The sequence below is a fragment of the Schistocerca gregaria genome, chromosome 5 (assembly GCF_023897955.1).
Source record: "Schistocerca gregaria isolate iqSchGreg1 chromosome 5, iqSchGreg1.2, whole genome shotgun sequence".
Classification (NCBI taxonomy): domain Eukaryota; kingdom Metazoa; phylum Arthropoda; class Insecta; order Orthoptera; family Acrididae; genus Schistocerca; species Schistocerca gregaria.
The window spans coordinates 319,826,302-319,838,621 of record NC_064924.1 but is presented as its reverse complement, the minus strand read 5'-3'; the positions used below and the strand labels follow the sequence as shown (position 1 = coordinate 319,838,621).

At 38.3% G+C, this 12,320-nt stretch overlaps 1 protein-coding gene across 1 annotated transcript in view; it reads right to left on the bottom strand.

The window, feature by feature from the left end:
* Positions 1-11,966, bottom strand: part of LOC126271956 (unconventional myosin-Ie-like) — a 379,140-nt gene extending 367,174 nt beyond the window's left edge. Inside the window, exons 1-3 of the mRNA XM_049974395.1 lie at positions 11,551-11,966; positions 11,013-11,138; positions 10,691-10,780 (exon numbers count right to left, since the gene is read on the bottom strand). Of these exons, the coding sequence (XP_049830352.1) occupies positions 10,691-10,780; positions 11,013-11,138; positions 11,551-11,553 (219 nt within the window). The 5' untranslated portion in view covers positions 11,554-11,966. The remainder of the gene's footprint in view (positions 1-10,690; positions 10,781-11,012; positions 11,139-11,550) is intronic.
* Between the last annotated feature and the right edge of the window lie 354 nt (positions 11,967-12,320).

Genomic DNA, 12,320 nt, shown 5'->3' with positions numbered 1-12,320 from the left:
TGTGTGGAACTATGAAAAAAGTAAGCAAAATATACAAACTGAGTAGTCCATGCACAAGATAGGCAACATCGAGGATAACGTGAGTTTAGGAGCCCCGTGGTCCTGTGGTTAGCGTGAGCAGCTGTGGAACGAGTGGTCCTTGGTTCAAGCCTTCCTTCCAGTGAAAAGTTTAACTTTTTTATTTCAGACAATTATCAAAGTTCAGGCACTCACACATAATCAACTTCACTCTCCAAAATTCCAGGTTATGTTCAGATTTGCTTGGACATATGCAGGATTTGACGGTCTACACAGGGAAAAATTTGAAAACGTTAAAAACTTGTGTTTTGACAGAGCACAGGGAAAACTGTGCGACTGTGAAACTGTTGCATTCATTTGTTGCAGTTCATGTGACAAACTCTTATGTTTTGGTCACTTTTTTGGGAGTGATTATCACATCCACAAGAAAACCTAATTAGGGCAAGGCAGATGAGTATTTTTACCCAATGGCCAAATGTACAAGTTAGGTGGGTCGACAACATATTCCTGTCATGTGACGCACATGCCTGCCGTCACCAGTTTCGTATAGAATATATCAGACGTGTGTTCCTGTGGAGGAATCGGTTGACCTATGACCTTGCGATCAAATGTTTTCGGTTCCCATTGGATAGGCAAGTCCTTTCGTCTACTAATCACACGGTTTTGTGGTGTGGTCACAAAACACACACACTAAACTTATTAGTGAACAGACACGTCAATGAATGAACGGACAGATCATAAACTTTGCGAAAATAAAGAAAGTAAACTTTTCACTCGAGGGAAGACTTGAACCAAGGACCTCTCGTTCCGCAGCTGCTCACGCTAACCACGGGACCATGGCACTCCTGAGCTCACAATGTCCTCGATGTTGCGTATCTTGCGCATGGACTACTCAGTTTGTATATTTTGCTTATTTTTTTCATGGTTCCACACAACTTCTTCCTGTTTTCTCGATTAATCTGTGTTCAGTTTTTCAAGACCTATCCAATGTGCCAACTTATAACTAAATCTGAGGGGGGTGCGATGGGGAGGTTCCCTTGTTAGTATAACAATTTCAAAGTTAAAAGTGCCACCCAGCCATAAACCAGGCAAACACAATCCAGTCAGGACAAGACCAGGGTGTGTTAAATATAGAGAAGAGTAGTAAAATCTGCACCTCAAGAGGTGTGGACAAGAAAACAGAAGTTTCTAAGCTTCTGCGTACATCTAGACTTTAGATGACCAATATGGGACATTCAAGTCTTTTTGTAAGGAAAAGGCTTGAAACATGGAACTGTGTAACAACATCGAAACTCCGGGTGCCCAAGTTGAGTTCTGGATCAGGAAGGACTATGGTGCGATGACAGGAATGTACTATCCATCCACACCTTTATTATACCCACGAAGCCACCGAACAGTGCAGGAAAACACAAAAGTACATTCTAAGCAAATTAATACAGGGAGGTACTTCGATTACCTCTACCTGATCCCCCACCCACCTTTCCTGCTCCACTTGCAAATGGTGTGTGGGAACAATAATTGTTAGTTAGCCTCTGCATTAACTCTAATTTCTCAGATTTTCTTGTCATGGACATTTTGTGAGATGTATGTGGGAGGAAGTGATATGTTGGTCAACTCTTCCCGGAAAGTGCTCTCTCAAAATTTCAACAGCATACCTCTCTGTGACACACAACACCTCTCCTGTAGTGTCTGCCACTGGCAGTTGTAATCACTGTGTGGACTAAACAACTTGTGACAAAACATGCTGCTCTTTGTTGGATATTTTCTATCTCTTCTATCTGTTAAGGATCTCATACTGATGAACAGTACTAAAGAATCTGTTGAACAAGTGCCTAGTAAGCCACTTCCTTAGTGAATACGTTAAATTTTCTTAAGATTCTTCCTATGAATCTCAGTCTGGCATCTGCTTTTTGTACTGTTTGCTTTATGCGGTCATTCCACTTAAGATCATTCTCGATAATAATTCCCTGATATTTTATGGTAGATATTATTTACATCAGTTTGTCAGCAACAGTGAAATTATACATTAGATGCTTTTGTTTCCTATGTGTGCACAAAAGTTACATTTATTTATGTCCATGGTCAACTGCCAGAGGAGGCACCATTCATCAATCCTCTACATGTCATTCTACAAATTGATACTGTCTTCTGGGATTTATAGACAACCTTATCCTCTGCAAACAGTTTTTAAGGAGCTTCCGACGCTTTCTACTAGATCATTTACATAAATTGTAAACAGTAATGGTCGTATCATGCTTCCTTGGGATACTCCGGAAATTACCTTTCCATCTGTAAATTTTCTTTCTTAAAGGCTGTCTGCTGAGTTGTGTAGCAAGGAAGTCCCGAATCCAGTCACAAGTCTGGTTTGATATTCGATAAGCTCACATTTTTTCACTAAACTGCAATAAAATACATGTCAAGGAACAACACATCAACCTGAGCACCACTGCCTACTGCACTACGGATTTTAGGGAGGGACAGAACAAGCTGAGTTTTACAAGACCTCTGTTTGCGGAATCCATATTGATTTTTATACAGGAGATTTTCATTCTCCAAACACATCATAACATGTGAGCACAAATCATGTTAGATAATTATAGGCATCTGTTCTACAATCATTGTTGAAAACAGGAATGACCTGTGCTTTTTTCTAGTTGCTTGGTATGCTTCACTGCTTCAGTGATCTATGACAAACTGCTGCTAGAAGGGGAGCAACTTCTTTGGTATAACCGTTGTAGAATCTTACAAGTATCTCATCTGGTCCAGTCAGCTTTCCACTACCAAGCGATTACGGTTGCTTTTCTATTCCTTGATCAGTTGTCTCAATATCTGCAACGGGAAAGGATCTAAACATTGGTAGATCAGATGGCATCCTTCAACTGGAATTTTGCTATGGCTTACAGAGTGGGAGCTATACCAAATATGAAAATCATTGGCATATAATGTGAGGGTTACCAGTGGCCTGACAGATGTCACTAGCCCATTGAGGGTTATGAGAAAGATTGTGACACACCACATGGAACACTGAGGGATGGAGTTCCATGGGATCTGCAGACAGCTGAGTAAAGTACCAACTTTAACCCACAACAATTGGTGGGGTACAAAGTGACAAATAAAAATCTCTGAGGGAGCCTCAAAAGCCCAATCATGATGGGTAAGTAAAATGTTATGCCAAGTAGTGATATACGACAAACAGGTCAAAAAAACTGATGAGGTGTTGGTGTTTCAAAAAAAGGCTCTTGGATTGCCATTTTCAATCCAACCAGATGGTCGACTGTGGATCATCCCTCCCAGATACCACACTGATAGGGTGACAAAAGACGCCGAGATTCAAGAACCCAGCACAATCTGCAAGCAATCATCATTTCATGTAGTTTGCAGAGCAGGTTGGTGAGGCTAATTTGTTGTTAGTTGCCAACACAAGTTGGGTTTTTTTTATAGCTTAAGTTTTGGGACAATGATACTATGTAGCCCCTGCAAAGGGAAGACGCCTTTGAGCCAAATGTGACTGAAAACTCTGGACAGCTTTATGCAGCCTCTTAGTAATATCCAGATAGTGGAATATCAGATTATGAACTGAATCATGGCCTGAGACTGTTTTATGGGACAAGGAAACATCCTGATGCAGTTCCCAGTGAGTTAGAAAAGTTCATTACATAATTCAACTTGGTGATGGGGATGGGGAGGAGAGGGGAGGGGAGTCAATGTCTTCAAATAGTCATTTCTAAATTAGAAAGATACATGACCACGAAGAGGACCCTGATGCCGTTGCAAAATTGGTCATACGGTGTTCAGCAAAGACCAATAAATCAGTACAAAGACCACTCTGAAGGACAAGATGCAAACAGCTGTTGATCTTTGGTGGCACAGAAGACCAAGGAGCTTGGCTCATATGTAGTAGGAAGAGGCACACATTCCCAAGGAGATGCTACAGCACTTCCAGCATGCTTTTTACTGTGGTTAATTATACAGAAAGCCTTAGTGCAGAGTCACTTAAAAATAGGAGGGCAACCTATGAACGATGTCACTTAACGCATTAAGGGCCATACAATGATCCTGAACAGCTGTTGCAAAATCTTTAGTCCACCTTGATACTGACCAGCTGGGGGAATGTGCCTGTAGAAAGAGGAGCAGCAATTTCAGGTGATTGCATTGGAGACACCTCCGACAACCTCAATGAGACAATCTTGGCAGAGAGGTGGTGAAAATGGTATCAGATGTATATAACTGCCAGTTGGCTCTTTGGAGAGCTCATGGTGATAATTCATCAGTCGGATGCTGACAAGGAAGTGACAAGATCACCAGGCAGTGCTCACTGTCACAAAGATCATCAAGGAGTGACCAATTAGCAACGCCACATGACTGGTGGAAGAGTTCATATGGTCCATAGCCAAAAAGATGCCATGGGTGGCACTGAAGAGGACGGAGTACAGTCGCTGAGAAGACACAGGTTGGCTTTCAAAAGAAGTTGGTTGATCAGAAGGCGTCTATCAGACGAAGTGCTACTTCCCCAGAGGGGGTGATGTACACCAAAATACCCAAGTGCGATAAATGTTACAAATGTTGATTGCTAGAATAGCTGGAATAGTTTGCACTTGCACTAGTATTGTTCTAACATGATATGAAGTGGAATCTGCTCATGGTATCTGTGCAAACAAACATACAGACCCTTCCAGTTGCCCACTCAAGCCAGTACGACTCACAGATTTTACTGTAACTACAAAGCCTTGGGGAATAGTCACTAGTGAAGTGAGTTACTTGGAGGGCAATAAAGACAGCAGCATTACAGGAAATCAGCTGTCACAGTTCCAGCAGGTGACAGCAGTATACACTGTAGTTTCTATGGACCATCACATCGATGGTGTCCCAGTTAGGTGTGAAGGGGCCACAAGGACAGGTCACCCTATGGAAGTGAAATAATGGTCTATGGAAAGATGCATGCTGAACATAACAAGAAGTGACAGGAAAATGAACACATGAATACGAGAAAACACATTTTAAGGACATGATACTGATTTATGAAATTGAAATGAAAAAGATGGAATGATGTGAGATAGATTAAAGAGATTCTGTGATGAATTCCTCATTACGGGAAAAGACCTGGAAACTACTTAATGGAACAAAGATTGATGACATAAAGAAGCAAGACAGACAATCTGACATGCTGAAGACTGTAATATACAGAGAACCCGTTTGGTGATTTCTATGAAGTGTGCACAAAAGATAGCATGTCCACACAAGAGTCTACAAACACCACAGAAATCTACGCAAAATTATCTATTCTTTCATCAAAATGTGCAGTCTATTAAAAATAAAGTACATCAGCTTGAAGCTGAATTACAGTCTTTGAACAGCAAGTTGCTATGCGATACTGGGAACTGGTTTGGGGACAAGAGTCCCTACTCCCAAAACTAGCATAATAATATCTGGAGACGTGAATATTAACACAGGTGTTGAAGGTGAAATTACTAATAATTTCCTAAACATTTTTAATACACATTTGGCACAAATGGTAAAACCTGCTACTAGGCTATCAGAAAGATCAGCATCAGTCTCAGACCACTTACTTATAGATAACGAAAGGCAGAACTGGTTCTGATAATTAATATCGGATAATAAAGCTAAAGACAAGCTTGGTAAAACTGACAAAAATGCAGACCTACAAAGGGAACTTCTCAGAACTTAAAGTACATATTTTTTCTACAGCATTGGCAATCACACCTGTCATGAGGCGAATATGGAAAACATTGTAGATTCTAAGATCTCTGAATACTGCTCATCATTTAAATTCATTTCTGAGGAGACATTTACAAGAATAGGTGGATAACTGCAGGTATTAGAAAGTCCTCATGCGCACTTAAATTTCTCAGTTCTTTACAAAAGCATAACACTAATAACAGTTGCCAGATTGCTGTCACATTTATGAAAAGAATATGTATAACCACAGTGCTTACTGCAAAGTCAACAACAAAATTATATATAATGCAAAAAAGAAAAGCAAAGTAGTAAAGGCTGTCACAAAACATGGAACTGGGAATGGTACACAATTACAAGACACACAAACCAAAAATGTAAGCAGAATAATACAAAATTCTCAGGAATTAGCAAATTTTGTTAATGATTATCTCTCTGGTATTACAGAGAAGTTGCAACAAAAATCTTAATAAATCACTTGCAGCACCCACAATGAGTTACACAGCAAATACAGTAATGTTTCTCACAAATCAAAAGAGAATACAGAAATTAAAAATTGGAAACGGTTCCAGTCCATGTCCTGAAGGCATGCACAGACAGCATACAAGCCACATTAACAAACGTAATAAATGAGTCCTTTAGTTTATGTATTTTTCCCCAGGCTACCTAAAGCACATATGAGTTGTTCCCTTAGTAAAGAAAGGTAATACAGGGAGTTTAGAAAACTACAGGCCATTTTTGCTACTGTCTGCATTCTCAAAGATAATCGAATCAGTTACAAGCAACAGACTAATGAGTTGCACGAATGAATACAATCTTTTTAGTGAAGCACAGTTTGGTTTCAAAAGTGGGAGAAGTACAATATCAGCCATCACAAACTCCCCAAAAGTGGCACTTGAAGCTCTTAACAAAGATGACTGTGTTACACGCATATTCTTAGACTTGTCAAAGGCTTTTGACACTGTTGACCATAAAATATTATTTAATAAGTGAGAAGTGCTAAGTGTACGAGGAAAGGCAAACAAGTGGTTAAAATCTCATCCAGAAAACAGGGTGAAAAGGTAGAAACAGTTGTCTGCTTGTGGTAAATTTTTAGGACAACAAATTCAGAGAAAAATGTAAACATAGGTCCCTCTCAGGATACTGTATTGAGTCCAATTTTGATCTTGGAAATATATTAGTGACTTTCCAAACAGTAAAAGGTAATTAATAAAACACCAGTGCTATTATAAGAGAAAGCAAGAGTGTTTACAACTGGGCAGTATGTAATACCACAAACATAAAGAATAGAAAAAGTATGAACTTCAGCATAAAGAGAGAAAACAACTGTCCAGACTCTGCAGCATACACCTAGTTTTTGGGGATGAATATTAATTGTCACCTAATGTGAAATTAACACAGAGATACAGCAAAAAATGTTTAAAAAATAATAAAAATAACACTAAGTGATGAAGAAAATTGTGAAATACTAGCCAATTTTTTTGAAAAACTACTAAATTGTCCACAACTAACAGAAACCCTCTCAACATTCAACACCAAAGCCCTGCAGCAAAAAGATTCTACACTGTCAACGGAAGAAGAATTATCAAACACATAAAGAAACTCAAAAATAACAAAGCCTCTGGGAAGGATGAAATTGTAGCCAAATTTCTCAAAAGTCTAGGGCCTAATTCAAGAAATGAGTTAGTAAGAATTATTTGAAATATATGGGTCACCAAAGAAATCCCAGAAGATTGGACATGTGCCTTAATACACCTATTACATAAAAAAGGGGACAAACATGACGTGAATAATTACAGAGGAATTTCTCTATTCCCTGTCACATGTAAGATATTATCAGCTTGTATTCTTGAAGGAGCACAACAACTGCTAGAACCCAAAATCTCAGATTTCCAAGCTGGTTTCAGGCCAAACAGATCATGCCCAGAGCAAATTTTAAACCTAAAATTAATCACAAGAATAAGGAAGATGCGAGGCAAGCCTACAGTATATGTCTTTGTCAACTTCAGAAAGGCATATGACTCAATCCACAGACCCATGCTATTTAGGATTCTTAAAGAGAAAGGATTGGATCAGAAAATACAGAAAATCATTCAGCAGACATTAACAAATACAACATCCAAAGTAAAATTTATGGGAAAACTTTCACAACCATCAGAGATAAAAACTGTGGTTGGACAAGGTGATGGGTTATCGCCTTTATTGTTCAATGCAGTTCTAGACAGAAGCACGGAAGAATGGGAAAAGAAACGTGAAGAAAATTGATGGAAACCAATTCCAATAGGAAACAAAAAATAAACAAGTAAACAAACAAACTACGAATCCCCTACTTAGCCTTTATGGACGATCTCACAATAATGGCAGATTCTTGTGAGATGACTATAAAACAGATAGAAACTCTAAAAGAATGTGCAGAGAAAGTTGGCCTGCAGATATCATTTGAAAAGATAGTGTTTATAGCAACAAATTTAGAAATTTTCAAATTACAAACCAAATATGGAGAAATAAACAAATATCACACTTCAAATATCTAGGAGAAATCTCTGAAAAATATGCACAACAAGAAAGAATACAGAAAGCTCATAAACGTTTAGGATTAGTGCAAAACCCCTACAATAAAAAATGTTTATCTTTAAATGCTTAAATTAGACATTACAAAACAGTAATTAAACCATCAATGTTACATACCAGTGAAACCTTGGCACTAAACAGGAAAACTGATAAAGAAAATCTAAAGAAAGAACGAAGAAAAATAATTAGGAAAATTTTGGGACCAAGATGGACCGAGAATGAATATGGACTGCAAGAAAGTCCAAAATTAAAGAATATTTTAAAATGAAAATAGACATGAGGAAAAGATGTCTTAAATTCTATGGCCACATAATGAGGCTTCCTGAACACAGACTAACAAAAAGAATAGTAAAATACATAGATTGCCTCACTAATGGAGGGGAATGAAGACAAAATGTTAAAAAAAAAGAGTTGCAATTAGCCTAAATTATCAAAGAAGAAATTGACATAAGGAACAATTTTCAAGTAAAAGTAGAAAAATGGGAGGTTAAACCAGAGAAAATAGGACGAAGAACTGGAACAAAATGGAGTGAAGAAAGAAGAGCTAAATTCTTGCAAACAATAAAAAACTGGTGCGCAAATAAAAAGAACCAGAAGAACAAGAAGGACAATAAATGGACCATTTTTACTTAGCGCCTTCACTCTGGGAGCTTTGCGACTAATAATAATAATAATAATAATAATATGTAATCAGCACATTATGCTCCAAGGGTTTTAGTACAAGTCTATAAAAGCCATTTTCTTGTAGTGACATACTATTGCTACACACACTCAATTCTTACCTATGGGTTCCTTTTATGGGGATTGTAGGCAAAAACCATGGACTTAGTCTTAAATTTCAAGTAAGGGCCATAAGAAATATAAGTAGCCTAGCTGTAGTAGTTGTGCTCATTGTACACACACACACACACACACACACACACACGCACGCACGCACGCATGAAGACACTGCCACATGTACCCATCCCTGACCCAAAATGAAGGAACTCTGGTCAAGCTCATGTTCTCGCGACAAATACTACACTTCACAATCTCAGCAACCAGTCCAAATAACCGGAGGAATCTAATAACGGACATGTCCTCACCCATCTCCAACCACAACATAACACTGGTATATTTATCATCATATCCATACCTAACACCAGAAGCCACACATAAATTAAATGTCTTACGGCACCACAAACAGCAAACCAATAACAAATTAATAAAAAAATTGATTAATAACTCACTGGAAAAACTTCCAAACCTTACGTCATGAGCTACAAACACTGCCAACGACTCCACACACACCACACCAAGGGTCAAATGAACCCAACACAAAAAAGAAACACATACATGCACACCCACACTGGAGGGCACCATCAAACACAAGACAACACGTACAAACACAACCAACTCAAACTCCCCACTGTAATGATGTCACACAACACAATATCCTTAGTGTCACAGCTGACGGATGGAATCAGACGCTTCCACTGACCTCCGATCTGTCATGCAAATAAAGGAAAATGTTACTAGGGTCTTTCACTAATAGTTCTATACGTAATCATGGATCAGTCTTTTGGACATACGTTTACCAAGGAGAAACAAGACTCAAACAGCATTTTCTATCAGGGAATAAAGTTGCACAATAAACTGCCCAAGGAGATGGATAAAATTACTAAAATACACCTGTCTGAAAAGGCAGATGAAACCTCCTCCATAAGAAATGCATACAACACAAAGATTACTTAGACGACTCAGAATAGTGATTAATAATGAAAAGGGATAGCTGCATCACATCTTCACATTAGAATTCATGATTGCAATACTGCCTCTATGAGAAAACCATGTGCCATGATCTATAGCATACGATACTAATGTTTTGTCATTCTCCTCAGCTCTGTCATCTCATTCATCGTGGGGTATACCGACTCAGTTTTCAGCTGGACCCAGAGGAAAACATGAAGACCTGTATGGGGGGGGGGGGGGGGGGGGGGTAGCTGCTTGTTTCTCAGCATGGCATCCATTTCCCAAAGAGACTTGAGGGAATGCAAGGGACTTAGCAGCATTCTCGAGGCCCAGGAGTCACAAGCAGGTGTCAGAGTGTCCAGTGACCAAGCGCAAAACTTTTGTTTTACATTATAAATTACCTAGAGACATCTGTGCATAAATCGAAGATCATCACAGAATAGCGACCAACCTAATGAGGCTGTACACGTAAGACAGTGACTCATATTCTGGAGGACAGAGTTTTCCTATATCATTTCAGCCAAATGCCGAGTGCATGTGCCGTCTTGCTTGAACGACAATTAACTAACTCAAATTGTTTATTATTATTATTACTATTCTTACAGAAATAACTTTCCTATAACTAAGTTTACCAAGGTAATTTGTGCACAAAGTGTTGTTTAAACATAATACTTACTGCTCCCTGATACATCTCTATTTCTTTCTCTCCAAAATATGGCATCTGTTTGAATGGATTAACTGACACAAGAACTGGGCCAATGCATGTCTTAAGAAAATTAAGGAGCATACAGGTAAAATTTTAAAAAAATTAAAAAAAAACACTGAAAAGCAATATCCTACATCAGACAATATCAAATTTCAAAAACTGAAAGGATGACTTGTCCACCACAATGCAACAAAAAGGGTGATAAGAAAGAATCAGTCATTTAATCTCTTTCTCACTTTGCGAGACGGGCACAATAAATATGAACTTCAGTAACTTATACCAAAAAGGATACAAAGATGTAATCATCCATATAACGTTTCTTCAGGTTTTCCACAATAGAATCTTCTGTAATTTTCGGCAGTAACACCATATCATCCACTCCTGAAAGCTTAACATTGTGGGACTGCCAGTGATAAACCTGTGAGCAAATGGTTGTTTTTTCCATTAACCTGGCGAACACTAGTAAAAGCTCTATGCTTTCTATACATTTCCTTAGCCTAATCATCTGACTGTAAATGTCACATAATGGTATAAAATTTTCACTTACAAAGCTACGTAAATATAAACATAAGCAACTATTCTGGTAAACTTCTGTCCTAGTCACAAAAGGGGCTTTTATCGCAAACTTTAAAGAACTGACAAATTACAAAATGTTTTGTGTTACTCGTAGTCACTTCTTGATAATCGTTATCTGGGCCAATATGTGAAGCTGTAGTGTAAACACCGGCTTTTATTTCAATAACATTTTTAGGAAACAATGCTACTTGTTTGTTATGAACCTACACAAACTATACTATCGTCAAATGTGTTAATCTGATAGTGACACTCACCATTCTGCCTACTTAGGAGGTGTCTGTTCCAGGAATTTATTTATTTGCTACTTTGAATTTTACTTTACAGGTACAGGAAAATGAATGCATTCCACATTGCTTGTGTTATCAGTTCATATCTGTCAAGTGTCAACAACAAACACCACCCATCCTGTATCTTCTTTGGCAATCGCGAAGTTCTTCTGTGAATTTAAAGGAGATATCTTCACTGTTCGAAGTGCATGTTGTGCTGATGAGGATCCCTACAACGTAATACGCTAAATAAAGGAAGTGGATCTGAGTCATGCATCTGAATCACTTCTCACATGAGCAGCAAAAAGGGTTATTGAGAGAAGCTGAGATCGAAAAACCCGACAGAATTGGTATGCAACAGATGTTTCCTCTTACATCTGGATGTTGAGCGCAGTATTTGTAATGTCCTGGCGAACAGTACATAGCGCACACTGCACCGTGGCAAAACAAATAAATTATTAACTAAGTTTATGAAATAAATGTATATGTCTTCTTTTCTTTGTCCCTGCCTCTCGTACGATTAAATGTCGTAACCAATACCACAAAGATTTACGGATTGGAATGTACGATGGACATATCGCTGCAAACATGTGTTTCACATTAAACAGTTGTTGGCATCAGTGACTTTCACTTCTCGGACATCATCTCTCTAATTTATATTGTTTGATAAACCTAGACCAATAAATTTACAATCACATAAAAAGTATCGTAATCAACAATATCGCGTCAAATATCACTGCGCCCAAAAAAGATGGCAA